The sequence below is a fragment of the Dermacentor andersoni genome, chromosome 8 (assembly GCF_023375885.2).
Source record: "Dermacentor andersoni chromosome 8, qqDerAnde1_hic_scaffold, whole genome shotgun sequence".
Classification (NCBI taxonomy): domain Eukaryota; kingdom Metazoa; phylum Arthropoda; class Arachnida; order Ixodida; family Ixodidae; genus Dermacentor; species Dermacentor andersoni.
Window position 1 is genome coordinate 3,618,481 of NC_092821.1, and position 17,164 is coordinate 3,635,644.

At 47.6% G+C, this 17,164-nt stretch overlaps 1 protein-coding gene across 3 annotated transcripts in view; it reads right to left on the reverse strand.

The window, feature by feature from the left end:
- The window catches only part of LOC126526682 (DNA excision repair protein ERCC-6-like), a 332,661-nt gene that overhangs the window by 240,036 nt on the left and 75,461 nt on the right, over positions 1–17,164 (reverse strand). For 2 of the 3 annotated variants that reach the window (XM_055068344.2, XM_050174540.3), the window contains exon 7: positions 16,843–16,980. The exons of the other annotated variant lie outside the window; for it this stretch is intronic. In XM_055068344.2, the coding sequence (XP_054924319.2) occupies positions 16,843–16,980 (138 nt within the window). The remainder of the gene's footprint in view (positions 1–16,842; positions 16,981–17,164) is intronic. 3 annotated transcript variants of the gene reach the window in all.

Below are 17,164 nucleotides of genomic sequence, written 5' to 3' on the forward strand. Positions count from 1 at the left end.
GTTTACGGTTCTGCCGTCCTGCTCTCACGACATTGTAGTTGGTTGGGATTTTTTCTCACGAAATAACACTGTCAACTTTGCACATACTGAAGTCGAACTACCGCCTCTGTGTGATGTGCCCCTCGCCAGCACCACTTCCCTTCCCTCTAAGCTGGTTCTTCGGGAAGACATCGCAATACCACTGTACTCGTCTGCCGTTGCTCCCGTTTTCTGCGCCACTGTCTCTGAAGGCTGCATCCTCTTCAGTCCTTCAGACCTCTTCATAGCCCACAAAGACATTCCCCTTCCTTTCAACACACTTCACATTTCAACCGGCCTCAGCTCCATAGCTGTCTGCAATCCAATTACACTACACCACTGACAACTCTCTACTGCGAAGCACATGGCCATGTTCAGCCCCTTGATGACATGATTATTACCGACGTGCCGGATGCTTCGGATGCAGAGCTCACTGACTTTTGTGCACTTTTCACTTCTCCTCCGCCATCACCTATATGTTCACTCCTTTTATTGTCAATGACCTTACTTCCTAGCGATGCTCCCAGCTTCTTCACCTGCTTGCCCAGTTTCATCCTTCTTTTGACGTCACTCGGCTTACTTTGAACCACACATCGACCATCAGCTATCACATCGACACTGGCTCCAATGTGCCATTGCGGCAGCGCCTGTACCTTGTCTCAGCCAAGGAGTGTCAGGTCATCAGTGAGCACGTTGACGGCATGCTTCAGCACAGTGTCATTCTACCTTTCAATAGTCCGTGGGCATCATCGGTGGTTCTCATCACAAAAAAAAGATGGTTCCATTCGGCTCTGCATTGACTATTGTCATCTTAATAAGATAACATGAAAAGACGCCTACTCTCTACTGCACATTGACGATGCTCTGGACAACTTGCAAGGTTCTGAATTCTTCTCTACATTGGATTCACGCTGTAGCTTCTGGCTGGTCCAATTGTCAGCAGTTCATCACCCTAAAACTGCATTCATTACTCTAGACGGTTTGTACAAATCTAATGTGATGTCATTTGGACTACGCAATACACCTGCCACATTTGAACGAATGAATGACAATATCTTGCACAGTCTAAAATAGAGCACGTGTTTATGCTACCTCAACAACATTGTTGCGCTCGCACCCAATTTCAACACACATTTTCTCTGCCTTAGGCAAGTGCCGACGTCCTTGACCAATGCAGGCCTGCAACTGAACCTGAAAAAGTGCCAGTTCGCCGTGCGCAAGCTCATGATTCTAGGGCGATGTTGTACCCCAAGATGAAATCTGCCCCGACCCATCAAAACTTTGTGCTGTGGCAGAGTTTCCAAAACCTAAGACACTCAAAAAACTCTGCACCTTCATCGGCCTCTGTTCTTATTTCAGACGCTTTGTTTACAACATTGCCTCGCTTATATCACCTCTGACACAACTCTTAGGTGGTGCCAATGACCTATTCTCCTGGTCTCCTACATGTGACACCAGGTTCTTGACCTTATGCCATCTCCTCAAGTCTCCACCTATACTGCGACACTAAGACCCCACTGCCCCAACTGAAGTGCATGCCAGCGGTAGTGGCCTTGGCGCTGTCCTTGCGCAACACAAATCTGGCTACTCTGAGTACATCGTTGCTTACGCCAGTTGTCCATTGACAAAAACAGAACACAACTATAGCATCACCAAAAAATAATGTCAGGCTATCGTTTGGGCACTTCGAAAGTTTCGCCTTTATCTATGTGGCCAGCCATGCAACGTGGTAACTGACCATTACGCCCTTCATTGGTTATCCTCTTTAAAACACCCATCTGGACACCTCGTCTGCTGGACTCTTCACATTCAAGACTATGAGGTAGATGTAGTCCACTGCTCCTGCCACAAGCACACTGACGCCGATGCTCTGTCATGCTCTCTGCTGCCAGTCGACACCACCTAGCTCTCCACCTTTGAGGTCGTGTCTTCGGTCAACATCGACACCTTCACATCAAAACAGCGCAAGGATCCCTGGCTGGCCTCTTTTGCATCTCCTATGTGTTTTGCCTGTATCTCCCATCCCCTGCGTCGCCAAGCTGCTCATTTCACTGTCCGAAACAACCTCTTGTATCGACACAACTACCAGGCTGATGGTCGCCAGTGACTATCCTGACAACTTTGCATTCCGATATGTCACAGGCATGGCAAAAGTGCTAGGCGCAGGTCACTCATCATACGTTTTGTTGTCGTCTTACAGGCGTTGTTGCTGTCAATAGACAGCGCCCTGCTCCCTGCCTCTGCTTCGCAGGTTATCGAGAAATCCACAGAGTACAATAAGCCACTCTATATGGCTTTCATAGATTACGAAAAAGCATTTGATTCAGTAGAGATACCAGCAATCATAGAGGCATTGCGTAATCAAGGAGTACAGACTGCTTACATAAATACCGTGGAAAATATCTACAGAGATTCCACAGCCACCTTACACAAGAAGTTACACAAGTTGGAAGATACCATAAAGAAAGGTGTCAGACAAGGAGACACAATCTATCCAATGCTATTCACTGCGTATTTAGAAGAAGTATTCAAGCTATTTAAACTGGGAAGGCTCAGGAGTAAGAATCGACGGCAAATAGCGTATTTACTCGCACAATGATCGCACTTTTTTGTCAGAAAAATTGACGCAAAATCAGGGGTGCAATCATTACGCGGGTTACATTTCCCGCTAAAAGAAAAAAAAAATGTTTTTCGGCCCGCGTTTGCTACGGGACACCAAAACAAAAATGGCGGTCGGCGGAGCAAGCAGAACGCGCCGAACGCAATTTTTTTTTTTCTTCTCGCGAGTACATTACGTGCATTGAAACAGTTTCTGCCGTATCAGTAATGAATAATATCGTTAATATCGGCAAGTTTGCGTCAATAACATAGCCATGTCCACTTTGAGGGGACAGAAACAGATGGGCGCGCTTAGCTGCCAGTGACATAGAAACACATTGCCGGCATGCTGCGGAAACTGTGACATCTGTCTTAACTACTATCCTAATACGGCACGTTTCCGCTAAGGGTGGGTGAATATCTTAGCTGTGTTACAAGTGTCGGCGCATGAATAGGGTACACTTTTAACGTATCAGTGTAAACGTGGCTACTATCGTTGCCGCTCACGACTTGTTGTGTGCCAACGAGTGCAGATGAGAAGAATCGAAAGGCTCCTTTTTTGTTGTTGTTGACCACAACCATTATAAAGCCTACACATAATAAAGGCAAGTTTGGTTGCAGCTTTTTTATAGTCATGGAAGTGTGCAAAGTGATGAAAGTAATGAAATGAGGCATCTACTTAAGAATGTTTGGTGTGTGCAGACCGCTTGGTTTGTCTTGAAGAGTCGTTCGCATAGCATCCAACAGATGGTAAGCGCGATCAATATTAGCTAGACTTGGCAGACGACATATAGCTGCGACAAGTTCGGCGTGCGATCATTACACAGGAAATTTAAAAAATTGAATTTTGACGACAAAATTCAGGGGTGCGATCATTACGCGAGTGCGATCATTATGCAAGTAAATACGGTACCTCAGCAACCTTCGGTTTGCCCATGACATTGTTCTATTCAGCAACAATGCAGACGAGTTACAACAAATGATTGAGTACCTTAACAGAGAGAGTGTGAGAGTGGTGTTGAAGATTAATATGCAGAAGACAAAGATAATGATTAGTAGCCGGGCAAAGGAACAAGAGTTCAGGATCGCCAGTCAGCCTCTAGAGTCTGTGAAGGAGTAAGATTACCTAGGTCAATTAATCATACAGAACCCTAATCATGAGAAGAAAATTGACAAGAATAGAAGAATAGAAGAATAAAAATGGGTTGGATAACATACGGCAGACATTGTCAGCTCCTGACTGGAAGCTTACCATTATCACTGAAAAGGAAGGTGTAAAATCGGTGCATTTTACTAGTGCTGACATATAGGGCAGATACTTGGAAACTGACAAAGAAGTGTGAGAACAAAGGACTGCGAAAAGAGCAATGGAACAAAGATTGCTACGAATCACGTATTCCCTGTATTTTCTTTCCCGTTCAGAAAGGAAATTTGACTGTAAGATGTACAGTTTAAGTGCATCAAAGTTATGACCTGGTTGGTTGAAATGCTCGGCGATGGCTTTGGGAAGCTTTTTAGCTGTGTCCACGTGATGTCCGTTTAATCTGATGTTCATTGGTTGTCTCATTTCACCGATATATTATTTCTTACAGAAGGAACATTCAAGCATTTAAATCACATATGAACTTGTACAAGTGAAGCTAGACTTGACTTCGTGTGTATAACTATTTGCGGTGCTTTTAATCTTAATGTCGCTTTGAAGGTGCCTGCAGGTATTGCACCTGTGGCTACATGCTTTTACTACGGGAGAATGCTGTTGGCTGACTTTTGCGTGCACTAACATATCTTTAAAGCTCCTGTTGTGGCAATAGGTAACCCATGGTACATCTGGGAACTCTTTTCTCAGGCACTCGTTACTTGATAATATTGTTACATGTAGAAAGACACAGATGGAAGAGGCTATTTACAGGCTATTTACACTGGACTGGAGCCAGAGCGCCAGGCTGACATTCGCTCGTGCCAAGGGCACAGACCCACTTCGTCGTCGTTCTCGTGGCGGCTTGTCTCTTAGGCATCGCTCGATGATATCGTAATACTACCCCTTCGGCGGCAAAAACGGCGTCACGGTGCTGTTAAATATCCAAGGCGCGTGGAAAGTTGTAGGACTTGAGTCGGACAACATGGACAATGTCACTGGTTATCACAGCGGAGGATGTAGTGGGCGTGGCTAGAACAATTTCACAGGTGACATCGGTCACTTGGCGGAGCACGCGATATGGGCCTGTATAACAGGAAAGCAGTTTCTCGCAAAGGCCAACTTTACGCGATGGTGACCAAAGCAACACGAGGGTGCCGGGCACAAAATGGACATCACGGTGACGGAGATCGTAGCGTTGCTTGTTTGTCCTAAGAGACTTGTAGACGAGCGCGCGCAAGTTGGCGAGCATGGTCAGCATGGGCGATTGCATCACGGGCACAATCGCTAGTTGAAGCTGTGGCGGACGGAAGCACAGTGTCAAGTAGTAGCGTTCGTTCTCGGCCATACAAGAGGTAATACGGGGAAAAGCCAGCAGTTTCGAGACGGGAAGAGTTGTACACAAAGGTAACGTAAGATAAAGCCAGGTCCCAGTCACGATGATCGTCTGAAACGTATTTGGATAGCTTGTCTGCAAGGGTGCGGTTCAAATGCTCAGTGAGGCCATTCGTTTGAGGGTGGTAGGAGGTGGTAAATTTATGCTGTATGGAGCAGGCCCGCACGATGTTGTCAATGACTTTGGCCAAAAACGTACAGCCACGGCCTGTCAGCAATTGACGTGGAGCAATTGACGTTAGCAATTGACGTTAGCAACATGTTATCATGTAGGAGGAAGTCCATGACATCAGTTGCACAACTGGTCAGAAGAGCGCGGGTTACGACGTAGCGGTCACATAGTCAGCCGCGACTGCAACCCACTTGTTTCCTGATGTAGATTCTGGAAATGGGCCGAGAAGGTCTAAGCCAACACGATGGAAGGGCTCGGCAGGGATGTCGAGCGGCTGCAGGTAACCAGCGGGGGGCTGGGAAGGCTTCTTGCGTCGTTGGCAAAGTTCACAAGCGGCGATGTAACATCGTACGGAACGGGCAAGGCCTGTCCAGAACTAACGGCGACGTACACGGTCATAGGTTCGAGATACGCCGAGGTGTCCTGCCGTTGGTGCATCGTAAAGCTCTTCTAGAAAGGTTGAGCGGAGGTGTTTAGGCATGACAAGTAGGATCTCAGAGCCGTCCGGATGAAGGTTACGACGCTACAGAGTACCGTCGCGGAGGACGAAGAGGCGTAGTGTGGCGTCAGCCGGAGAGTGTTCAAAACGGTCGATGAGTGCTCTGATGTAGGCGTCACGACGTTGCTCGTCGGCGAAATGAAGCAGCTGGGACACAGAGAATACGCAAGCAGCGCTGGTAATATTGGAGGAGTCAGGGTCGTCAACAGGGTAACGCGACAAGCTGTCAGCGTCTTGGTGCAGGCGGCCAGACTTGTACACCACGGAATATGAAAATTCTTGTAGCCTCAAAGCCCATCGACCAAGCCGGCCTGTAGGATCTCTTAGCGACGAGAGCCAGCAGAGATCATGACGGTCAGTGACTACGGAAAAAGGGCAACCGTAAGGGTAACGACAAAACTTCGCAACCACCCACACAACAGCAAGGCATTCTCGTTCCGTAATGGAACAGTTGCACTCCGATGGTGCTAGGAGGCAGCTCGCATAAGCAATAACGCGATCCTGGCCACGCTGACGCTGGGCTAAGACGGTACCTACGCCATGACCGCTGGCATCTGCACGCAATTCTGTAGGGGCCTCAGGGTCGAACTGGGCGAGAATGGGTGGTGAGGTTAGAAGAGTGACGAGACAAGAGAAGGCGGTGGCTTCTGAAGTGCCCCACGAGAATTGTATGCTTTTCTTCAAAAGATCAGTGAGGGGTCTAGCAATTGTCGCAAAATCTGGAACAAAACAACGAAAGTAGAATCATAGTCCTACAAAACTATGGACGTCTGTGGCTGTCTTTGGAACCGGAAAGTCTCGGACAGTGAAGTTTTGTCGGGATCAGGCTGTACTCCGGAAGCGTCAACGAGATGGCCCAGAAGAGTAAGTTGATGGTGGCCAAAACGACATTTGGACGAGTTAAGTTGCAGCTTTGCCTTTCGAAATACATCAAGTATAGTTGTTAGACGCTCAAAATGTTTGTCAAATGTCAAGATGTCGAACGTTAGTGAGAAGACGATGACGTCGAGGTAGCAGAGGCATGTGGACCATTTGAAACCTTGGAGCAAGGAGTCCATCATACGCTCAAAGGTGGCAGTGGCTTTGCGTAATCCAAACGGCATTACTTTAAATTGGTATAGGCCATCAGGTGTAATGAACGCGGTTTTTTCTCTGTCCATATCGTTAACAGCAATCTACCAGTATCCAGAACGAAGATCAATAGAAGAGAAATAGCTGGAACCGTGGAGGCAGTCAAGGGCATCGTCTATACAAGGGAGCGGGTAGACATCCGTCTTAGTAATGTTGTTCAGATGACGGTAGTCGACACAGAAACGCCATGTGCTGTCCTTCTTAACCAACACCACAGGTGACACCCAGGGACTCGAAGAAGGCTCAATGATGTTTTTATCTAGTATTTTGTTCCCTTCAGTTTGAATTACTCGGCATTCCGACGCAGAAACTCAATACGGTTGTCGGTGAATAGGCGTAGCATCGCCAGTACGAATCCAATGCTTGACCGCGAGCGTCTGGCCTAAAGGACGATTGTCGAAGTCGAAAATATCTCGGTAAGACGATAATACTTGGCAAAGGTCTTCAGCCTGCGCAGAGGACAGGTCTGTCGCAACCATTTTCTTTATGTTGGGATCAGCACCCGAGGCTGGCGCGAGAGGCCTGCAAAGCTAGCAAGAACCATCAATTGATAACGCTGCCACATGATGGTCGCCGAGACAATCAACGTGGGCAAGGAAAATACCTTGCGGTAGAATTTGCTTTGCCAATCCAAAGTTAAAGATAGCTATGTGAGTGTGGTTCGCAGTAATAGTAAGAATAGTGTGAGGCACGGTAACGTCATAATGTAGTGGAATGTTGGGCAAAGGAGTGACAAGGTACTCGCCATCAGCAACTGGTGGGGAAGACAACAGTTCAATAAAGACTATTGACTTGGGCGGCTGGCAAAGAAAGCCGGTGGGGCGTAAGCGGCACTGGGGTGCGTCAGAAGGTTCTGTGAGAATCGGCAACTCAAGTCGAAGGTACTGGCAGAGCAGTCAGTAAGGGCAGAATGTGCGGAGGGAAAGTCGAGGCGGAGAATTAGGTCGTGGGGGCAATGAGCAATCACGGTGAAGAGAAAGTAGGGCGGCCAGCGATGCTGACACGTGCCGTACACATGCCGACGATAGGCACAGTACCACCCTTCGCAACACCGACGACGCGTGCTGACGCTGGGGTGAAAAGCTTTTTGAGTCGTCGCCGGAAGGCAGCACTTATAATAGAATGATGTGCACTTGTATCGGTCGGTGCAGTGACAGGATAGCCGTCAACGTCAAGAAGGTTTTGGTTCATGGGTAACGTGAGCAGAAGATTTGAGGGCAGGGTGTGGGCACGGGACCATCACTGTCAACATGTCTCACACTCTGCGCTTTTGCGCATTACAGGTGTTCCTGCCACTTTTCCTGCTGTCAACCACAGCCTTGCCTCCTGGTGAACCCGAATGCCCTTCCAGCCCGATACCATTGACGCCACTCTGCTATCAACCGCACTACCCCTACCGTACTGCTCCGCTCGTCATCTCCGCCTACTGCGCATCATCCAAGTCTACGATGACGTCACCAACCACAGTCGATATAAGGAGGCGCCAGTGCGACAGTTTCTTCAGTGGGCGCGGGACCAGCACTGTCAACATGTCTCACACTCTGCGCTTTTGTGCATTACAGGTGTTCCTGCCACTTTTCCTGCTGTCCACCACAGCCTTGCCTCCTGGTGAACCCGAATGCCCTTCCAGCCCGATACCATTGATGCCACTCTGCTATCAACCGCACTACCCCTACCGTACTGCTCCGCTCGTCATCTCCGCCTACTGCGCATCATCCAAGTCTACGATGACGTCACCAACCACAGTCGATATAAGGAGGCGCCAGTGCGACAGTTTCTTCAGTGGGCGCGGGACCATCACTGTCAACATGTCTCACACTCCGCGCTTTTGCGCATTACAGGTGTTCCTGCCACTTTTCCTGCTGTCAACCACAGCCTTGCCTCCTGGTGAACCCGAATGCCCTTCCAGCCCGATACCATTGACGCCACTCTGCTATCAACCGCACTACCCCTACCGTACTGCTCCGCTCGTCATCTCCGCCTACTGCGCATCATCCAAGTCTACGATGACGTCACCAACCACAGTCGATATAAGGAGGCGCCAGTGCGACAGTTTCTTCAGTGGGCGCGGGACCATCACTGTCAACATGTCTCACACTCCGCGCTTTTGCGCATTACAGGTGTTCCTGCCACTTTTCCTGCTGTCAACCACAGCCTTGCCTCCTGGTGAACCCGAATGCCCTTCCAGCCCGATACCATTGACGCCACTCTGCTATCAACCGCACTACCCCTACCGTACTGCTCCGCTCGTCATCTCCGCCTACTGCGCATCATCCAAGTCTACGATGACGTCACCAACCACAGTCGATATAAGGAGGCGCCAGTGCGACAGTTTCTTCAGTGGGCGCGGGACCATCACTGTCAACATGTCTCACACTCCGCGCTTTTGTGCATTACAGGTGTTCCTGCCACTTTTCCTGCTGTCCACCACAGCCTTGCCTCCTGGTGAACCCGAATGCCCTTCCAGCCCGATACCATTGACGCCACTCTGCTATCAACCGCACTACCCCTACCGTACTGCTCCGCTCGTCATCTCCGCCTACTGCGCATCATCCAAGTCTACGATGACGTCACCAACCACAGTCGATATAAGGAGGCGCCAGTGCGACAGTTTCTTCAGTGGGCGCGGGACCATCACTGTCAACATGTCTCACACTCCGCGCTTTTGCGCATTACAGGTGTTCCTGCCACTTTTCCTGCTGTCAACCACAGCCTTGCCTCCTGGTGAACCCGAATGCCCTTCCAGCCCGATACCATTGACGCCACTCTGCTATCAACCGCACTACCCCTACCGTACTGCTCCGCTCGTCATCTCCGCCTACTGCGCATCATCCAAGTCTACGATGACGTCACCAACCACAGTCGATATAAGGAGGCGCCAGTGCGACAGTTTCTTCAGTGGGCGCGGGACCATCACTGTCAACATGTCTCACACTCCGCGCTTTTGCGCATTACAGGTGTGTAACGTTTTTTCCATGTATGCCAGAAGGAGCGACGACCGTTTCCTATTATTGTTCCCGCGCCCACGAGTGCTCCGTGATATTGCTGTTGATTGTTTTTCAATGAGTGTTTTATTACTATGCTCTGGAGATATTGAGTCGAACCCAGGTCCCCCAACTCGTTCTCAGTCCTTGGCTGAACTGCAGTCCTTGCCGGACGAGCCAGGCGAACAAATGAAAGCCATATTTCATATTCTAAAAGATCTTCAGGCTCGATCCGTGCAAGCAGCAAAAAGCCAGTCTGATATGGTCACTGACATTAAAGCCATCAAAGCCAGTCAAAAAAATATCGAAATCAAAATTGGCGCCACCGAAAAAAGACTAGATGACCTAGAAGATAAAACGGACTCAATTGACCAAACTGATCACGAAATAGCCACCATCCAGACCTCGGTACAGTCACTGTCAATCAATTCTGCTTCTTTGCAATCACGGCAGACCGAACCTGAAGATCAATCACGACGCTGCAACCTCATTTTTTATGGATTAGATGACCACCGGGAATCGTGGGCTGAATCGGAAGAAAAAATTAAAGTAGTTTTGGCTGACGCACTTGACATCCTTCCGGATTCAGCCATTGAACGCGCTCATCGCCTAGGTCAATATTCGCCAGGAAAACAACGTCCGATCATTGTAAAATTTACTAACTTTAAGATAAAAGAGATAGTCCTCTCTGCCCAGAAAAAGCTGAAGGACAAAAACGTCACAGTTAATGAAGATTACTCACCTGCTACACGTCACGCTCGGAAGAAATTAACAGAGTTTGCCAAAAGTGCATCCGACGGAGGTCCGTATCAGCTCCGATATAACAAATTACTAATGAATAAGAAATACTACATGTACGATCCCGAATCTAACTGCGTTAACGAGCATACGAAGCAACCGCCATCACATGATATTCATCCTACTAACTCTGTTAAACAGCACGCGCAGAAACCGCCCTCAGCTGATAATCCCGCCAGTTCGGCTCACGGCAGTCCGTAGGGACGCGCGAGGGGATGTGGACGCTCTTTTTCACAGATATCCGTTCTTTTTACTAACATCCGCAGTAGCATCAGCAAACATGACTGCCTTAACTCCGCCATCGACACCTGCAGCGCTGATATCATAGTATTAACTGAAACCTGGTTATGACCTGAAATTCGAGACCACGAACTCTTTCTTATTGCAAATAATTTCTCCATTTATCGCTGCGATCGCATTGGGCAACAAGGAGGAGGCGTACTGCTCGCTATCACGAAAAATTGCGCTTCACAGTGCATCCACGTCAACACCCCTTTAGAAACTGTCTGGGCATGCGTCGCCCTAAATCATAAAAAAGTTATTATTGGGGTCTGTTATCGGCCCCCTACCTATACACAGAACTTCGTAAATGAATTACACAATGTTGTTAACATCGTTTCATCCCGTTACCCAAACTGCCCATTACTTTTGCTTGGTGATTTTAATATGCCAAACATAACCTGGTCTAACACTGTCCCCACGATACACCCACCTTCCACGCTAGCTAAAGAATTTTTAGAAATGTGCTCCGTTTTTTCTCTCGAACAGCTTGTAACTGAACCGACTAGAACCAGACTCTGCTGCTAATACCCTTGACCTTGTTCTCGCTTCACAGCCGGACCTAGTTTCCAACATCACTCACGTTCCAGGAATGAGCGACCACTCTTTACTCTTTTTTCACTTAAATCTCGCACAACCTAAACATACCAAAAGGACTGTAACCATCCGTAATTACAATAAAGCAGACTTTGATGCGATTAATAGAGAATTATGCTCATTCCTTGATGTTTTCCTCCAGGATTTCGACAGCCGTACAGTGGAAACTAACTGGGCAATCTTCGCAGAAAAAGTTACTTACCTAACCAACAAGTACATTCCCATTCGCATCGTAACTAGCAAGTCAGACGCTCCCTGGTATAATGTTCATATAAGACGGTTATCAAATAAAAAGAGTCGATTGTACAGGTCGGCAAAGTTTTCCTCGAGTGAAGCTCGTTGGAGCGCCTACCGATTGGCTTCAAGCGAATATGTATCAGCGCTAAGAAACGCCAGAAACAATTTTTTATGTCACACGCTGCCGTCCATGTTAACAAATGATACCAAAATATTCTGGCGCGTTATTAACCAAAAAGATGATCACACCATAACTCTTGCAGATAACTCTGGGAATGCGATACCCTGTGATCATATCGCATCCGTCCTCAATAAAACATTTATCCAAAACTTTTCTGTAACCTGTAATGTTTCCCCACCCACTGCACCTTGTTATGATTACCAGGCTATGTTTCCAATTACAATTGAACCCTGTGGCATCGAAACCGTGATTAAATCATTGCGTCTCTCCTCTGCTCCTGGCCATGACCTAATTTCCGTGAAATTTTTGCACAGCACTGTTGTTTATTCACTATTTTACTAGCAAAACTTTTTCAACAGTCGCTTGACACAGGATACCTGCCCCTTGATTGGAAAGTCGGTAAGGTGATTCCACTTTATAAATCAGGTGACAAGCATTCTCCTCTCAATCATCGGCCTATTCACTAACCAGTATTCCATGCAAAATATTAGTACATATCCTATATTCACAGCTTGCTAACTTTCTTGAGTCAAATTCATTTTTTTCAAGTTCACAGCATGGCTTTCGAAAAATATATTCTTGTGAAACGCAGCTGGCTTCCTTCATACATAAGCTACACCTAATTCTTGATACTCGTTCAATGGCGGATTGCATTTTCCTAGACTACTCCAAAGCTTTCGATAAAGTGTCTCACAAACTGCTACTTCACAAACTACAGCTCATGAACATTGACCCCAACCTTCTTGCTTGGATTGAGTGTTTCCTTAAAAACCGTTCACAATACGTGTCAGCTAATAATCTTAACTCTCACTCAAACCCTGTCCATTCCGGCGTCCCACAAGGCTCCGTCCTCTGGCCTCTTCTTTTTCTAATCTACATCAACGACTTGCCTTCTTCTGTTTCCTCTCATATCCATTTATTTGCGGATGACTGCGTAATCTTCAGAGAAATAACAAGCAGTGACGATGTAACCGCTCTTCAGACTGACCTGAACGCTATTTCATTGTGGTGTAAAACATGGCTAATGGAACTTAACATCACAAAATGTAAATCTCTTCGTGTATCAAGAACTTGCAACAGTATCCCCACTTATTCCTTAGATCATGTCCTCTTAGAATCGGTAGGCTCATACAAATACCTTGGTGTACACATCACTTCCACTCTCACTTGGTCTGCACATATCACATATATAATTAACAATGCTAATCGTATGCTTGGCTACATCCGCCGCAACTTTTCTAAAGCGCCCTCTTCCCTCAAACTGCAGTTGTACAAAACATTAATACGCCCGAAACTAGAGTACGCCGCATCCATCTGGGACCCTCATCATGAAAACCTAATATATCACTAGAAATGGTCCAAAATAACTCGGTTCACTTCATTCTTTCCAACTATAACAGGACCGCTAGCATATCTTTAATAAAATCAAGCCTTAATCTACCATCCCTAGCCTCACGGCGCAAAGCGTTTCGTATCTGTCTGTTCCATAAGATGTTTCATCATCCACACCTGCGTAGCGAATTAATCCCTCCCCCACGTCACCTATCATCTCGATTAGACCATGCCTACAAGGTCGGTGTCCCATTTTGTAGAACTAACGCTTTCTTCCAGTCATTTATACCTCGTACAGCAGCAGAATGGAATCACCTTCCTGCACTGACAGCCACCATCAAAGATTACCAGCTTTTCAAAAACTCTTGGCTAATATTGTATGAGTAGACACACTTGTTAACTTTTATTGCAATACTCCTATTCCTTGTATCACATTTCCTATTTTTTCTTGTTTTGTATGCCTGTAACCACTCCCCTCTCCAATGCCAATGGCCCTGAGGGTACATGAAATAAATAAATGCAGCTTCACCTCCAGAAGCTGCAGTGCCTAGTTTTCCGGCTGGGTCCGGGAGGCGATAGGCGGCGAAGAGAAGCGTCGGGGTTGGGGCGAACGAGACTGATGGCATCGAGGTGATGGCGAACAGCTGTAGCGAAGGTTCGGAGCAGGGGCATCAGCGGCAGTGGGTTCATCACGGATGGCATAGGGAACAGAAGGTCCAAAGGTGCGGGAATAAATGGCGGTGAATGTCCGAAGAGGTGGTGGCCATCGGTTGCGGCAGTGACGAGCGACGTCGCCGATGCGACAACAGTGGAAGCAGATGCGCCTGTCATCAGGGGTAGCCATTCGGATGGGTTACGGCGATATGGGAGAAAAGGACTGCCGGAGATGAAGAGGGCCAGTAGAGAACTGGGGAGCGCTGGCTTGAGACGTTGAACACACGGAGTTCAGACCCATGTTCTCAAATTACTGTGGGACGACGGCCTGAATCATCGTAATCGTGGTTGCTGGCGGATCGGGAGGCGTCGCGGCGAAAGCTGGCGAACAGGCCTCAAGCTCACGGCGAACAACATGGGCGACATCGTCTCAGGTGGTGGCCTGACGTGGTCGACCCTCACATGTCGACGTAGCAGCAGTGTTGGGTAGCCGCATGATGCGGTGTGTGTTATGACGGCTCTTAGCTTTTCAAGGCGATGGCATTCTTTGATGATGGCGTCGACTGTCGAGACGTTGCCGAAAACAAGCAAATTGAAAGCATCGTCGGCGATGCCTTTTAGAACATGTGACACTTTATCTGCTTCAGACATAGCATCGTCAGCTTTGCGGCATAGAGCCAAGACGTCGAGAATGTATGAAACGTACGGCTCTGTAGATGTCTTAACACGAGACGCAAGAGCCTTTCTCGTGGCAACCTTGCGGCCAATGGGGTTGCCGAACAGTTCCCATAGCTTTTCTTTGAAACTGTCCCAACTGGCTATCTCGTCGTCATGCATCTGGTGCCACACGTGTGGGGTGCCGCCGAGATAAAAGATGACACTGACGAGCATAATGGTTGGGTCCCACCTGTTATAAGCGCTGGCGTGTTCATATAGCTTGATCCATTTGTCAACGTCCTGTCCCTCCAGGCCGGAGAACACACCAGGGTCACGATGTTGGGCAATCGTGATGATTGGAGCAGTCGGACAAGCCGAAGCCGTTGCAGAGGCAGTCTCGTCACCGGGAAGCATGGTGACAGGCTCGATGTACCGACCACTCCGGAGTTCCGTGGCGAGGACGGGGATCACTCCCCTCCACCAGAATGTTACCGTGTAGAAAGACACAGACGGAAGAGGCTATTTACAGGCTATTTACGCTGGACTGGAGACAGAGCACCAGGCCGACATTCACTCACGCCAAAGGCACAGACCCACTTCGTCATCGTTCTTGCGGCGGCTCGTCTCTTGAGTATCTCCCAATAATATCGTAATAATATTGTGTGATATTTTTGTAGGATGTTCATGTTTGGAAGTGCATTAGAATATCTTGTTATAAAGGCCGGCGGTCTGTCAGGTTCTCGTGTAGGCTGTTCCTTCACTAATTGCGACTGTCTCTCCAATCTTGACGCGACATCATAAGCTCTATCGAGAGCAACTTGTGGATAGTTTCTTTCTGCTAACGTTGTTTTAAGGTCATTTAGGTGGTGGATATAATCGTAGTCCTTGGTGCAGATTCTTATTCGTTTCGCTTGACAGACAAGAATTCCTTGCTTGCAGTGTCGTGGGTGATAACTACAACAGTCATTCTATTACCTCTTTCAGAGACACGATAGCCCATGTCCATCACAGAGGGCTGCTGTGCATGCCGTTGACATGCCAGCTGACGCACAGGTGTCGACACGTGATTGACAGACGGCCGTGTCGCTGGCCCTGTGCGCAGCACTCCTTTATTCTAAATTCGACACCCTCGCCGCTAACACATGTTTGTGCGTTTCCACTCCCACCCGCCTTACGCCCTCTCCCCTTTAGAAGAACCCCACCTATATATGCTGTGGCGAGGAAAGCATATGTCACCTTGAAGAAGACAAGTCCACTTGTTGAAATGGCTCCTACTTTGACCTTGTTCTCGTTTTCCTCATCGTCTTGAATTTCCATCTCCCGCCCTCCCTGTGTTTCCCCTCATAATCAGATCGTGGTTTTCGCACGTAAAACCCCATAATTTTTTTTTAATATGTGATTCCAAAAAATAAATTGAATGTAACATGCAGAAATGCTATTTTCTGTCTGCTATTTTGTAATCTCCACAATTTACTGACACAATATTGAAGCATAGTTGCCAAGTTTCATGTCGTTTGGTGGCTCTAATTGTGTGATATGCAAAGGAAAAAAAGAAAGGTATGCAAGAGTAGAATCAATTTTATTTCGAGAGAACTCAGTAAATGCATGAGCATGGGGCGCACTAATTCAGAACCTACAATCTATGAACCCAGTGATATTACAATTTACTTGGGTAATAAAATGCATTACCAGAAAAAAAAAAATATTTTTGAGGCAGGGTAAAACGGATAAAGAAGCTGGCAAGACATGCCGAAATCAGTGGATGCAAACTCCACAGCAGCCACGAAGACATCGATATAAGGTCTTTATGTTGGTGCCGTCTTACAGAAAAATCTGATAGCCTCTTGACGGTCAGAATCAGTGAACACGACCGTCAGCAGACCGTCTGCAGAATGTCGATGTTGGCTATTGACAAGGATGCCGAGACAGTAGAGGCCGCCACTGCTGGAAGTCAGCTGTCAGAAACATCCTCATAAGGTTGCCCAATAGAAAACAAGTACTACTTGACCATTGAAACATTGCCTAACCTTTTGACATGTTGTTGCAATCTAGTCAATTCAAGAATAAGAAAAGTGCCCCTACCTGTCCAATTTGTACTTGACCGTTGAAACATTGCCTAACCTTTTGACATGCTGTTGCAATCTAGTCAATTTAGGAATAAAAAAGTGCCCCCACCTGTACAATTTGTTCCAGATCACCTTGGGCACACGGAATTCGTCATCCACCTCAACGGTGCTCCCAGAAGTGGAGTCATTTTCTTCATCCTCCATGATTCTTCTATGCTTCTCCACAAGCTTCTGCTGACGGTGTTTCCTGGTACAAGGCAAAAGACAAGCTGCCATGGCGAATCCTGGGTTGCAAGCTGCTTCCTCCCACCATAGGTTGTGTCACAATATATGGTTGTACAACAGCAAGCACATCAGCTCAGATAAAACCACACTCATGTAATCGCCTATATGCATCAGATTTCCCACTGATTAGAGAAGGCTAGCTGGCA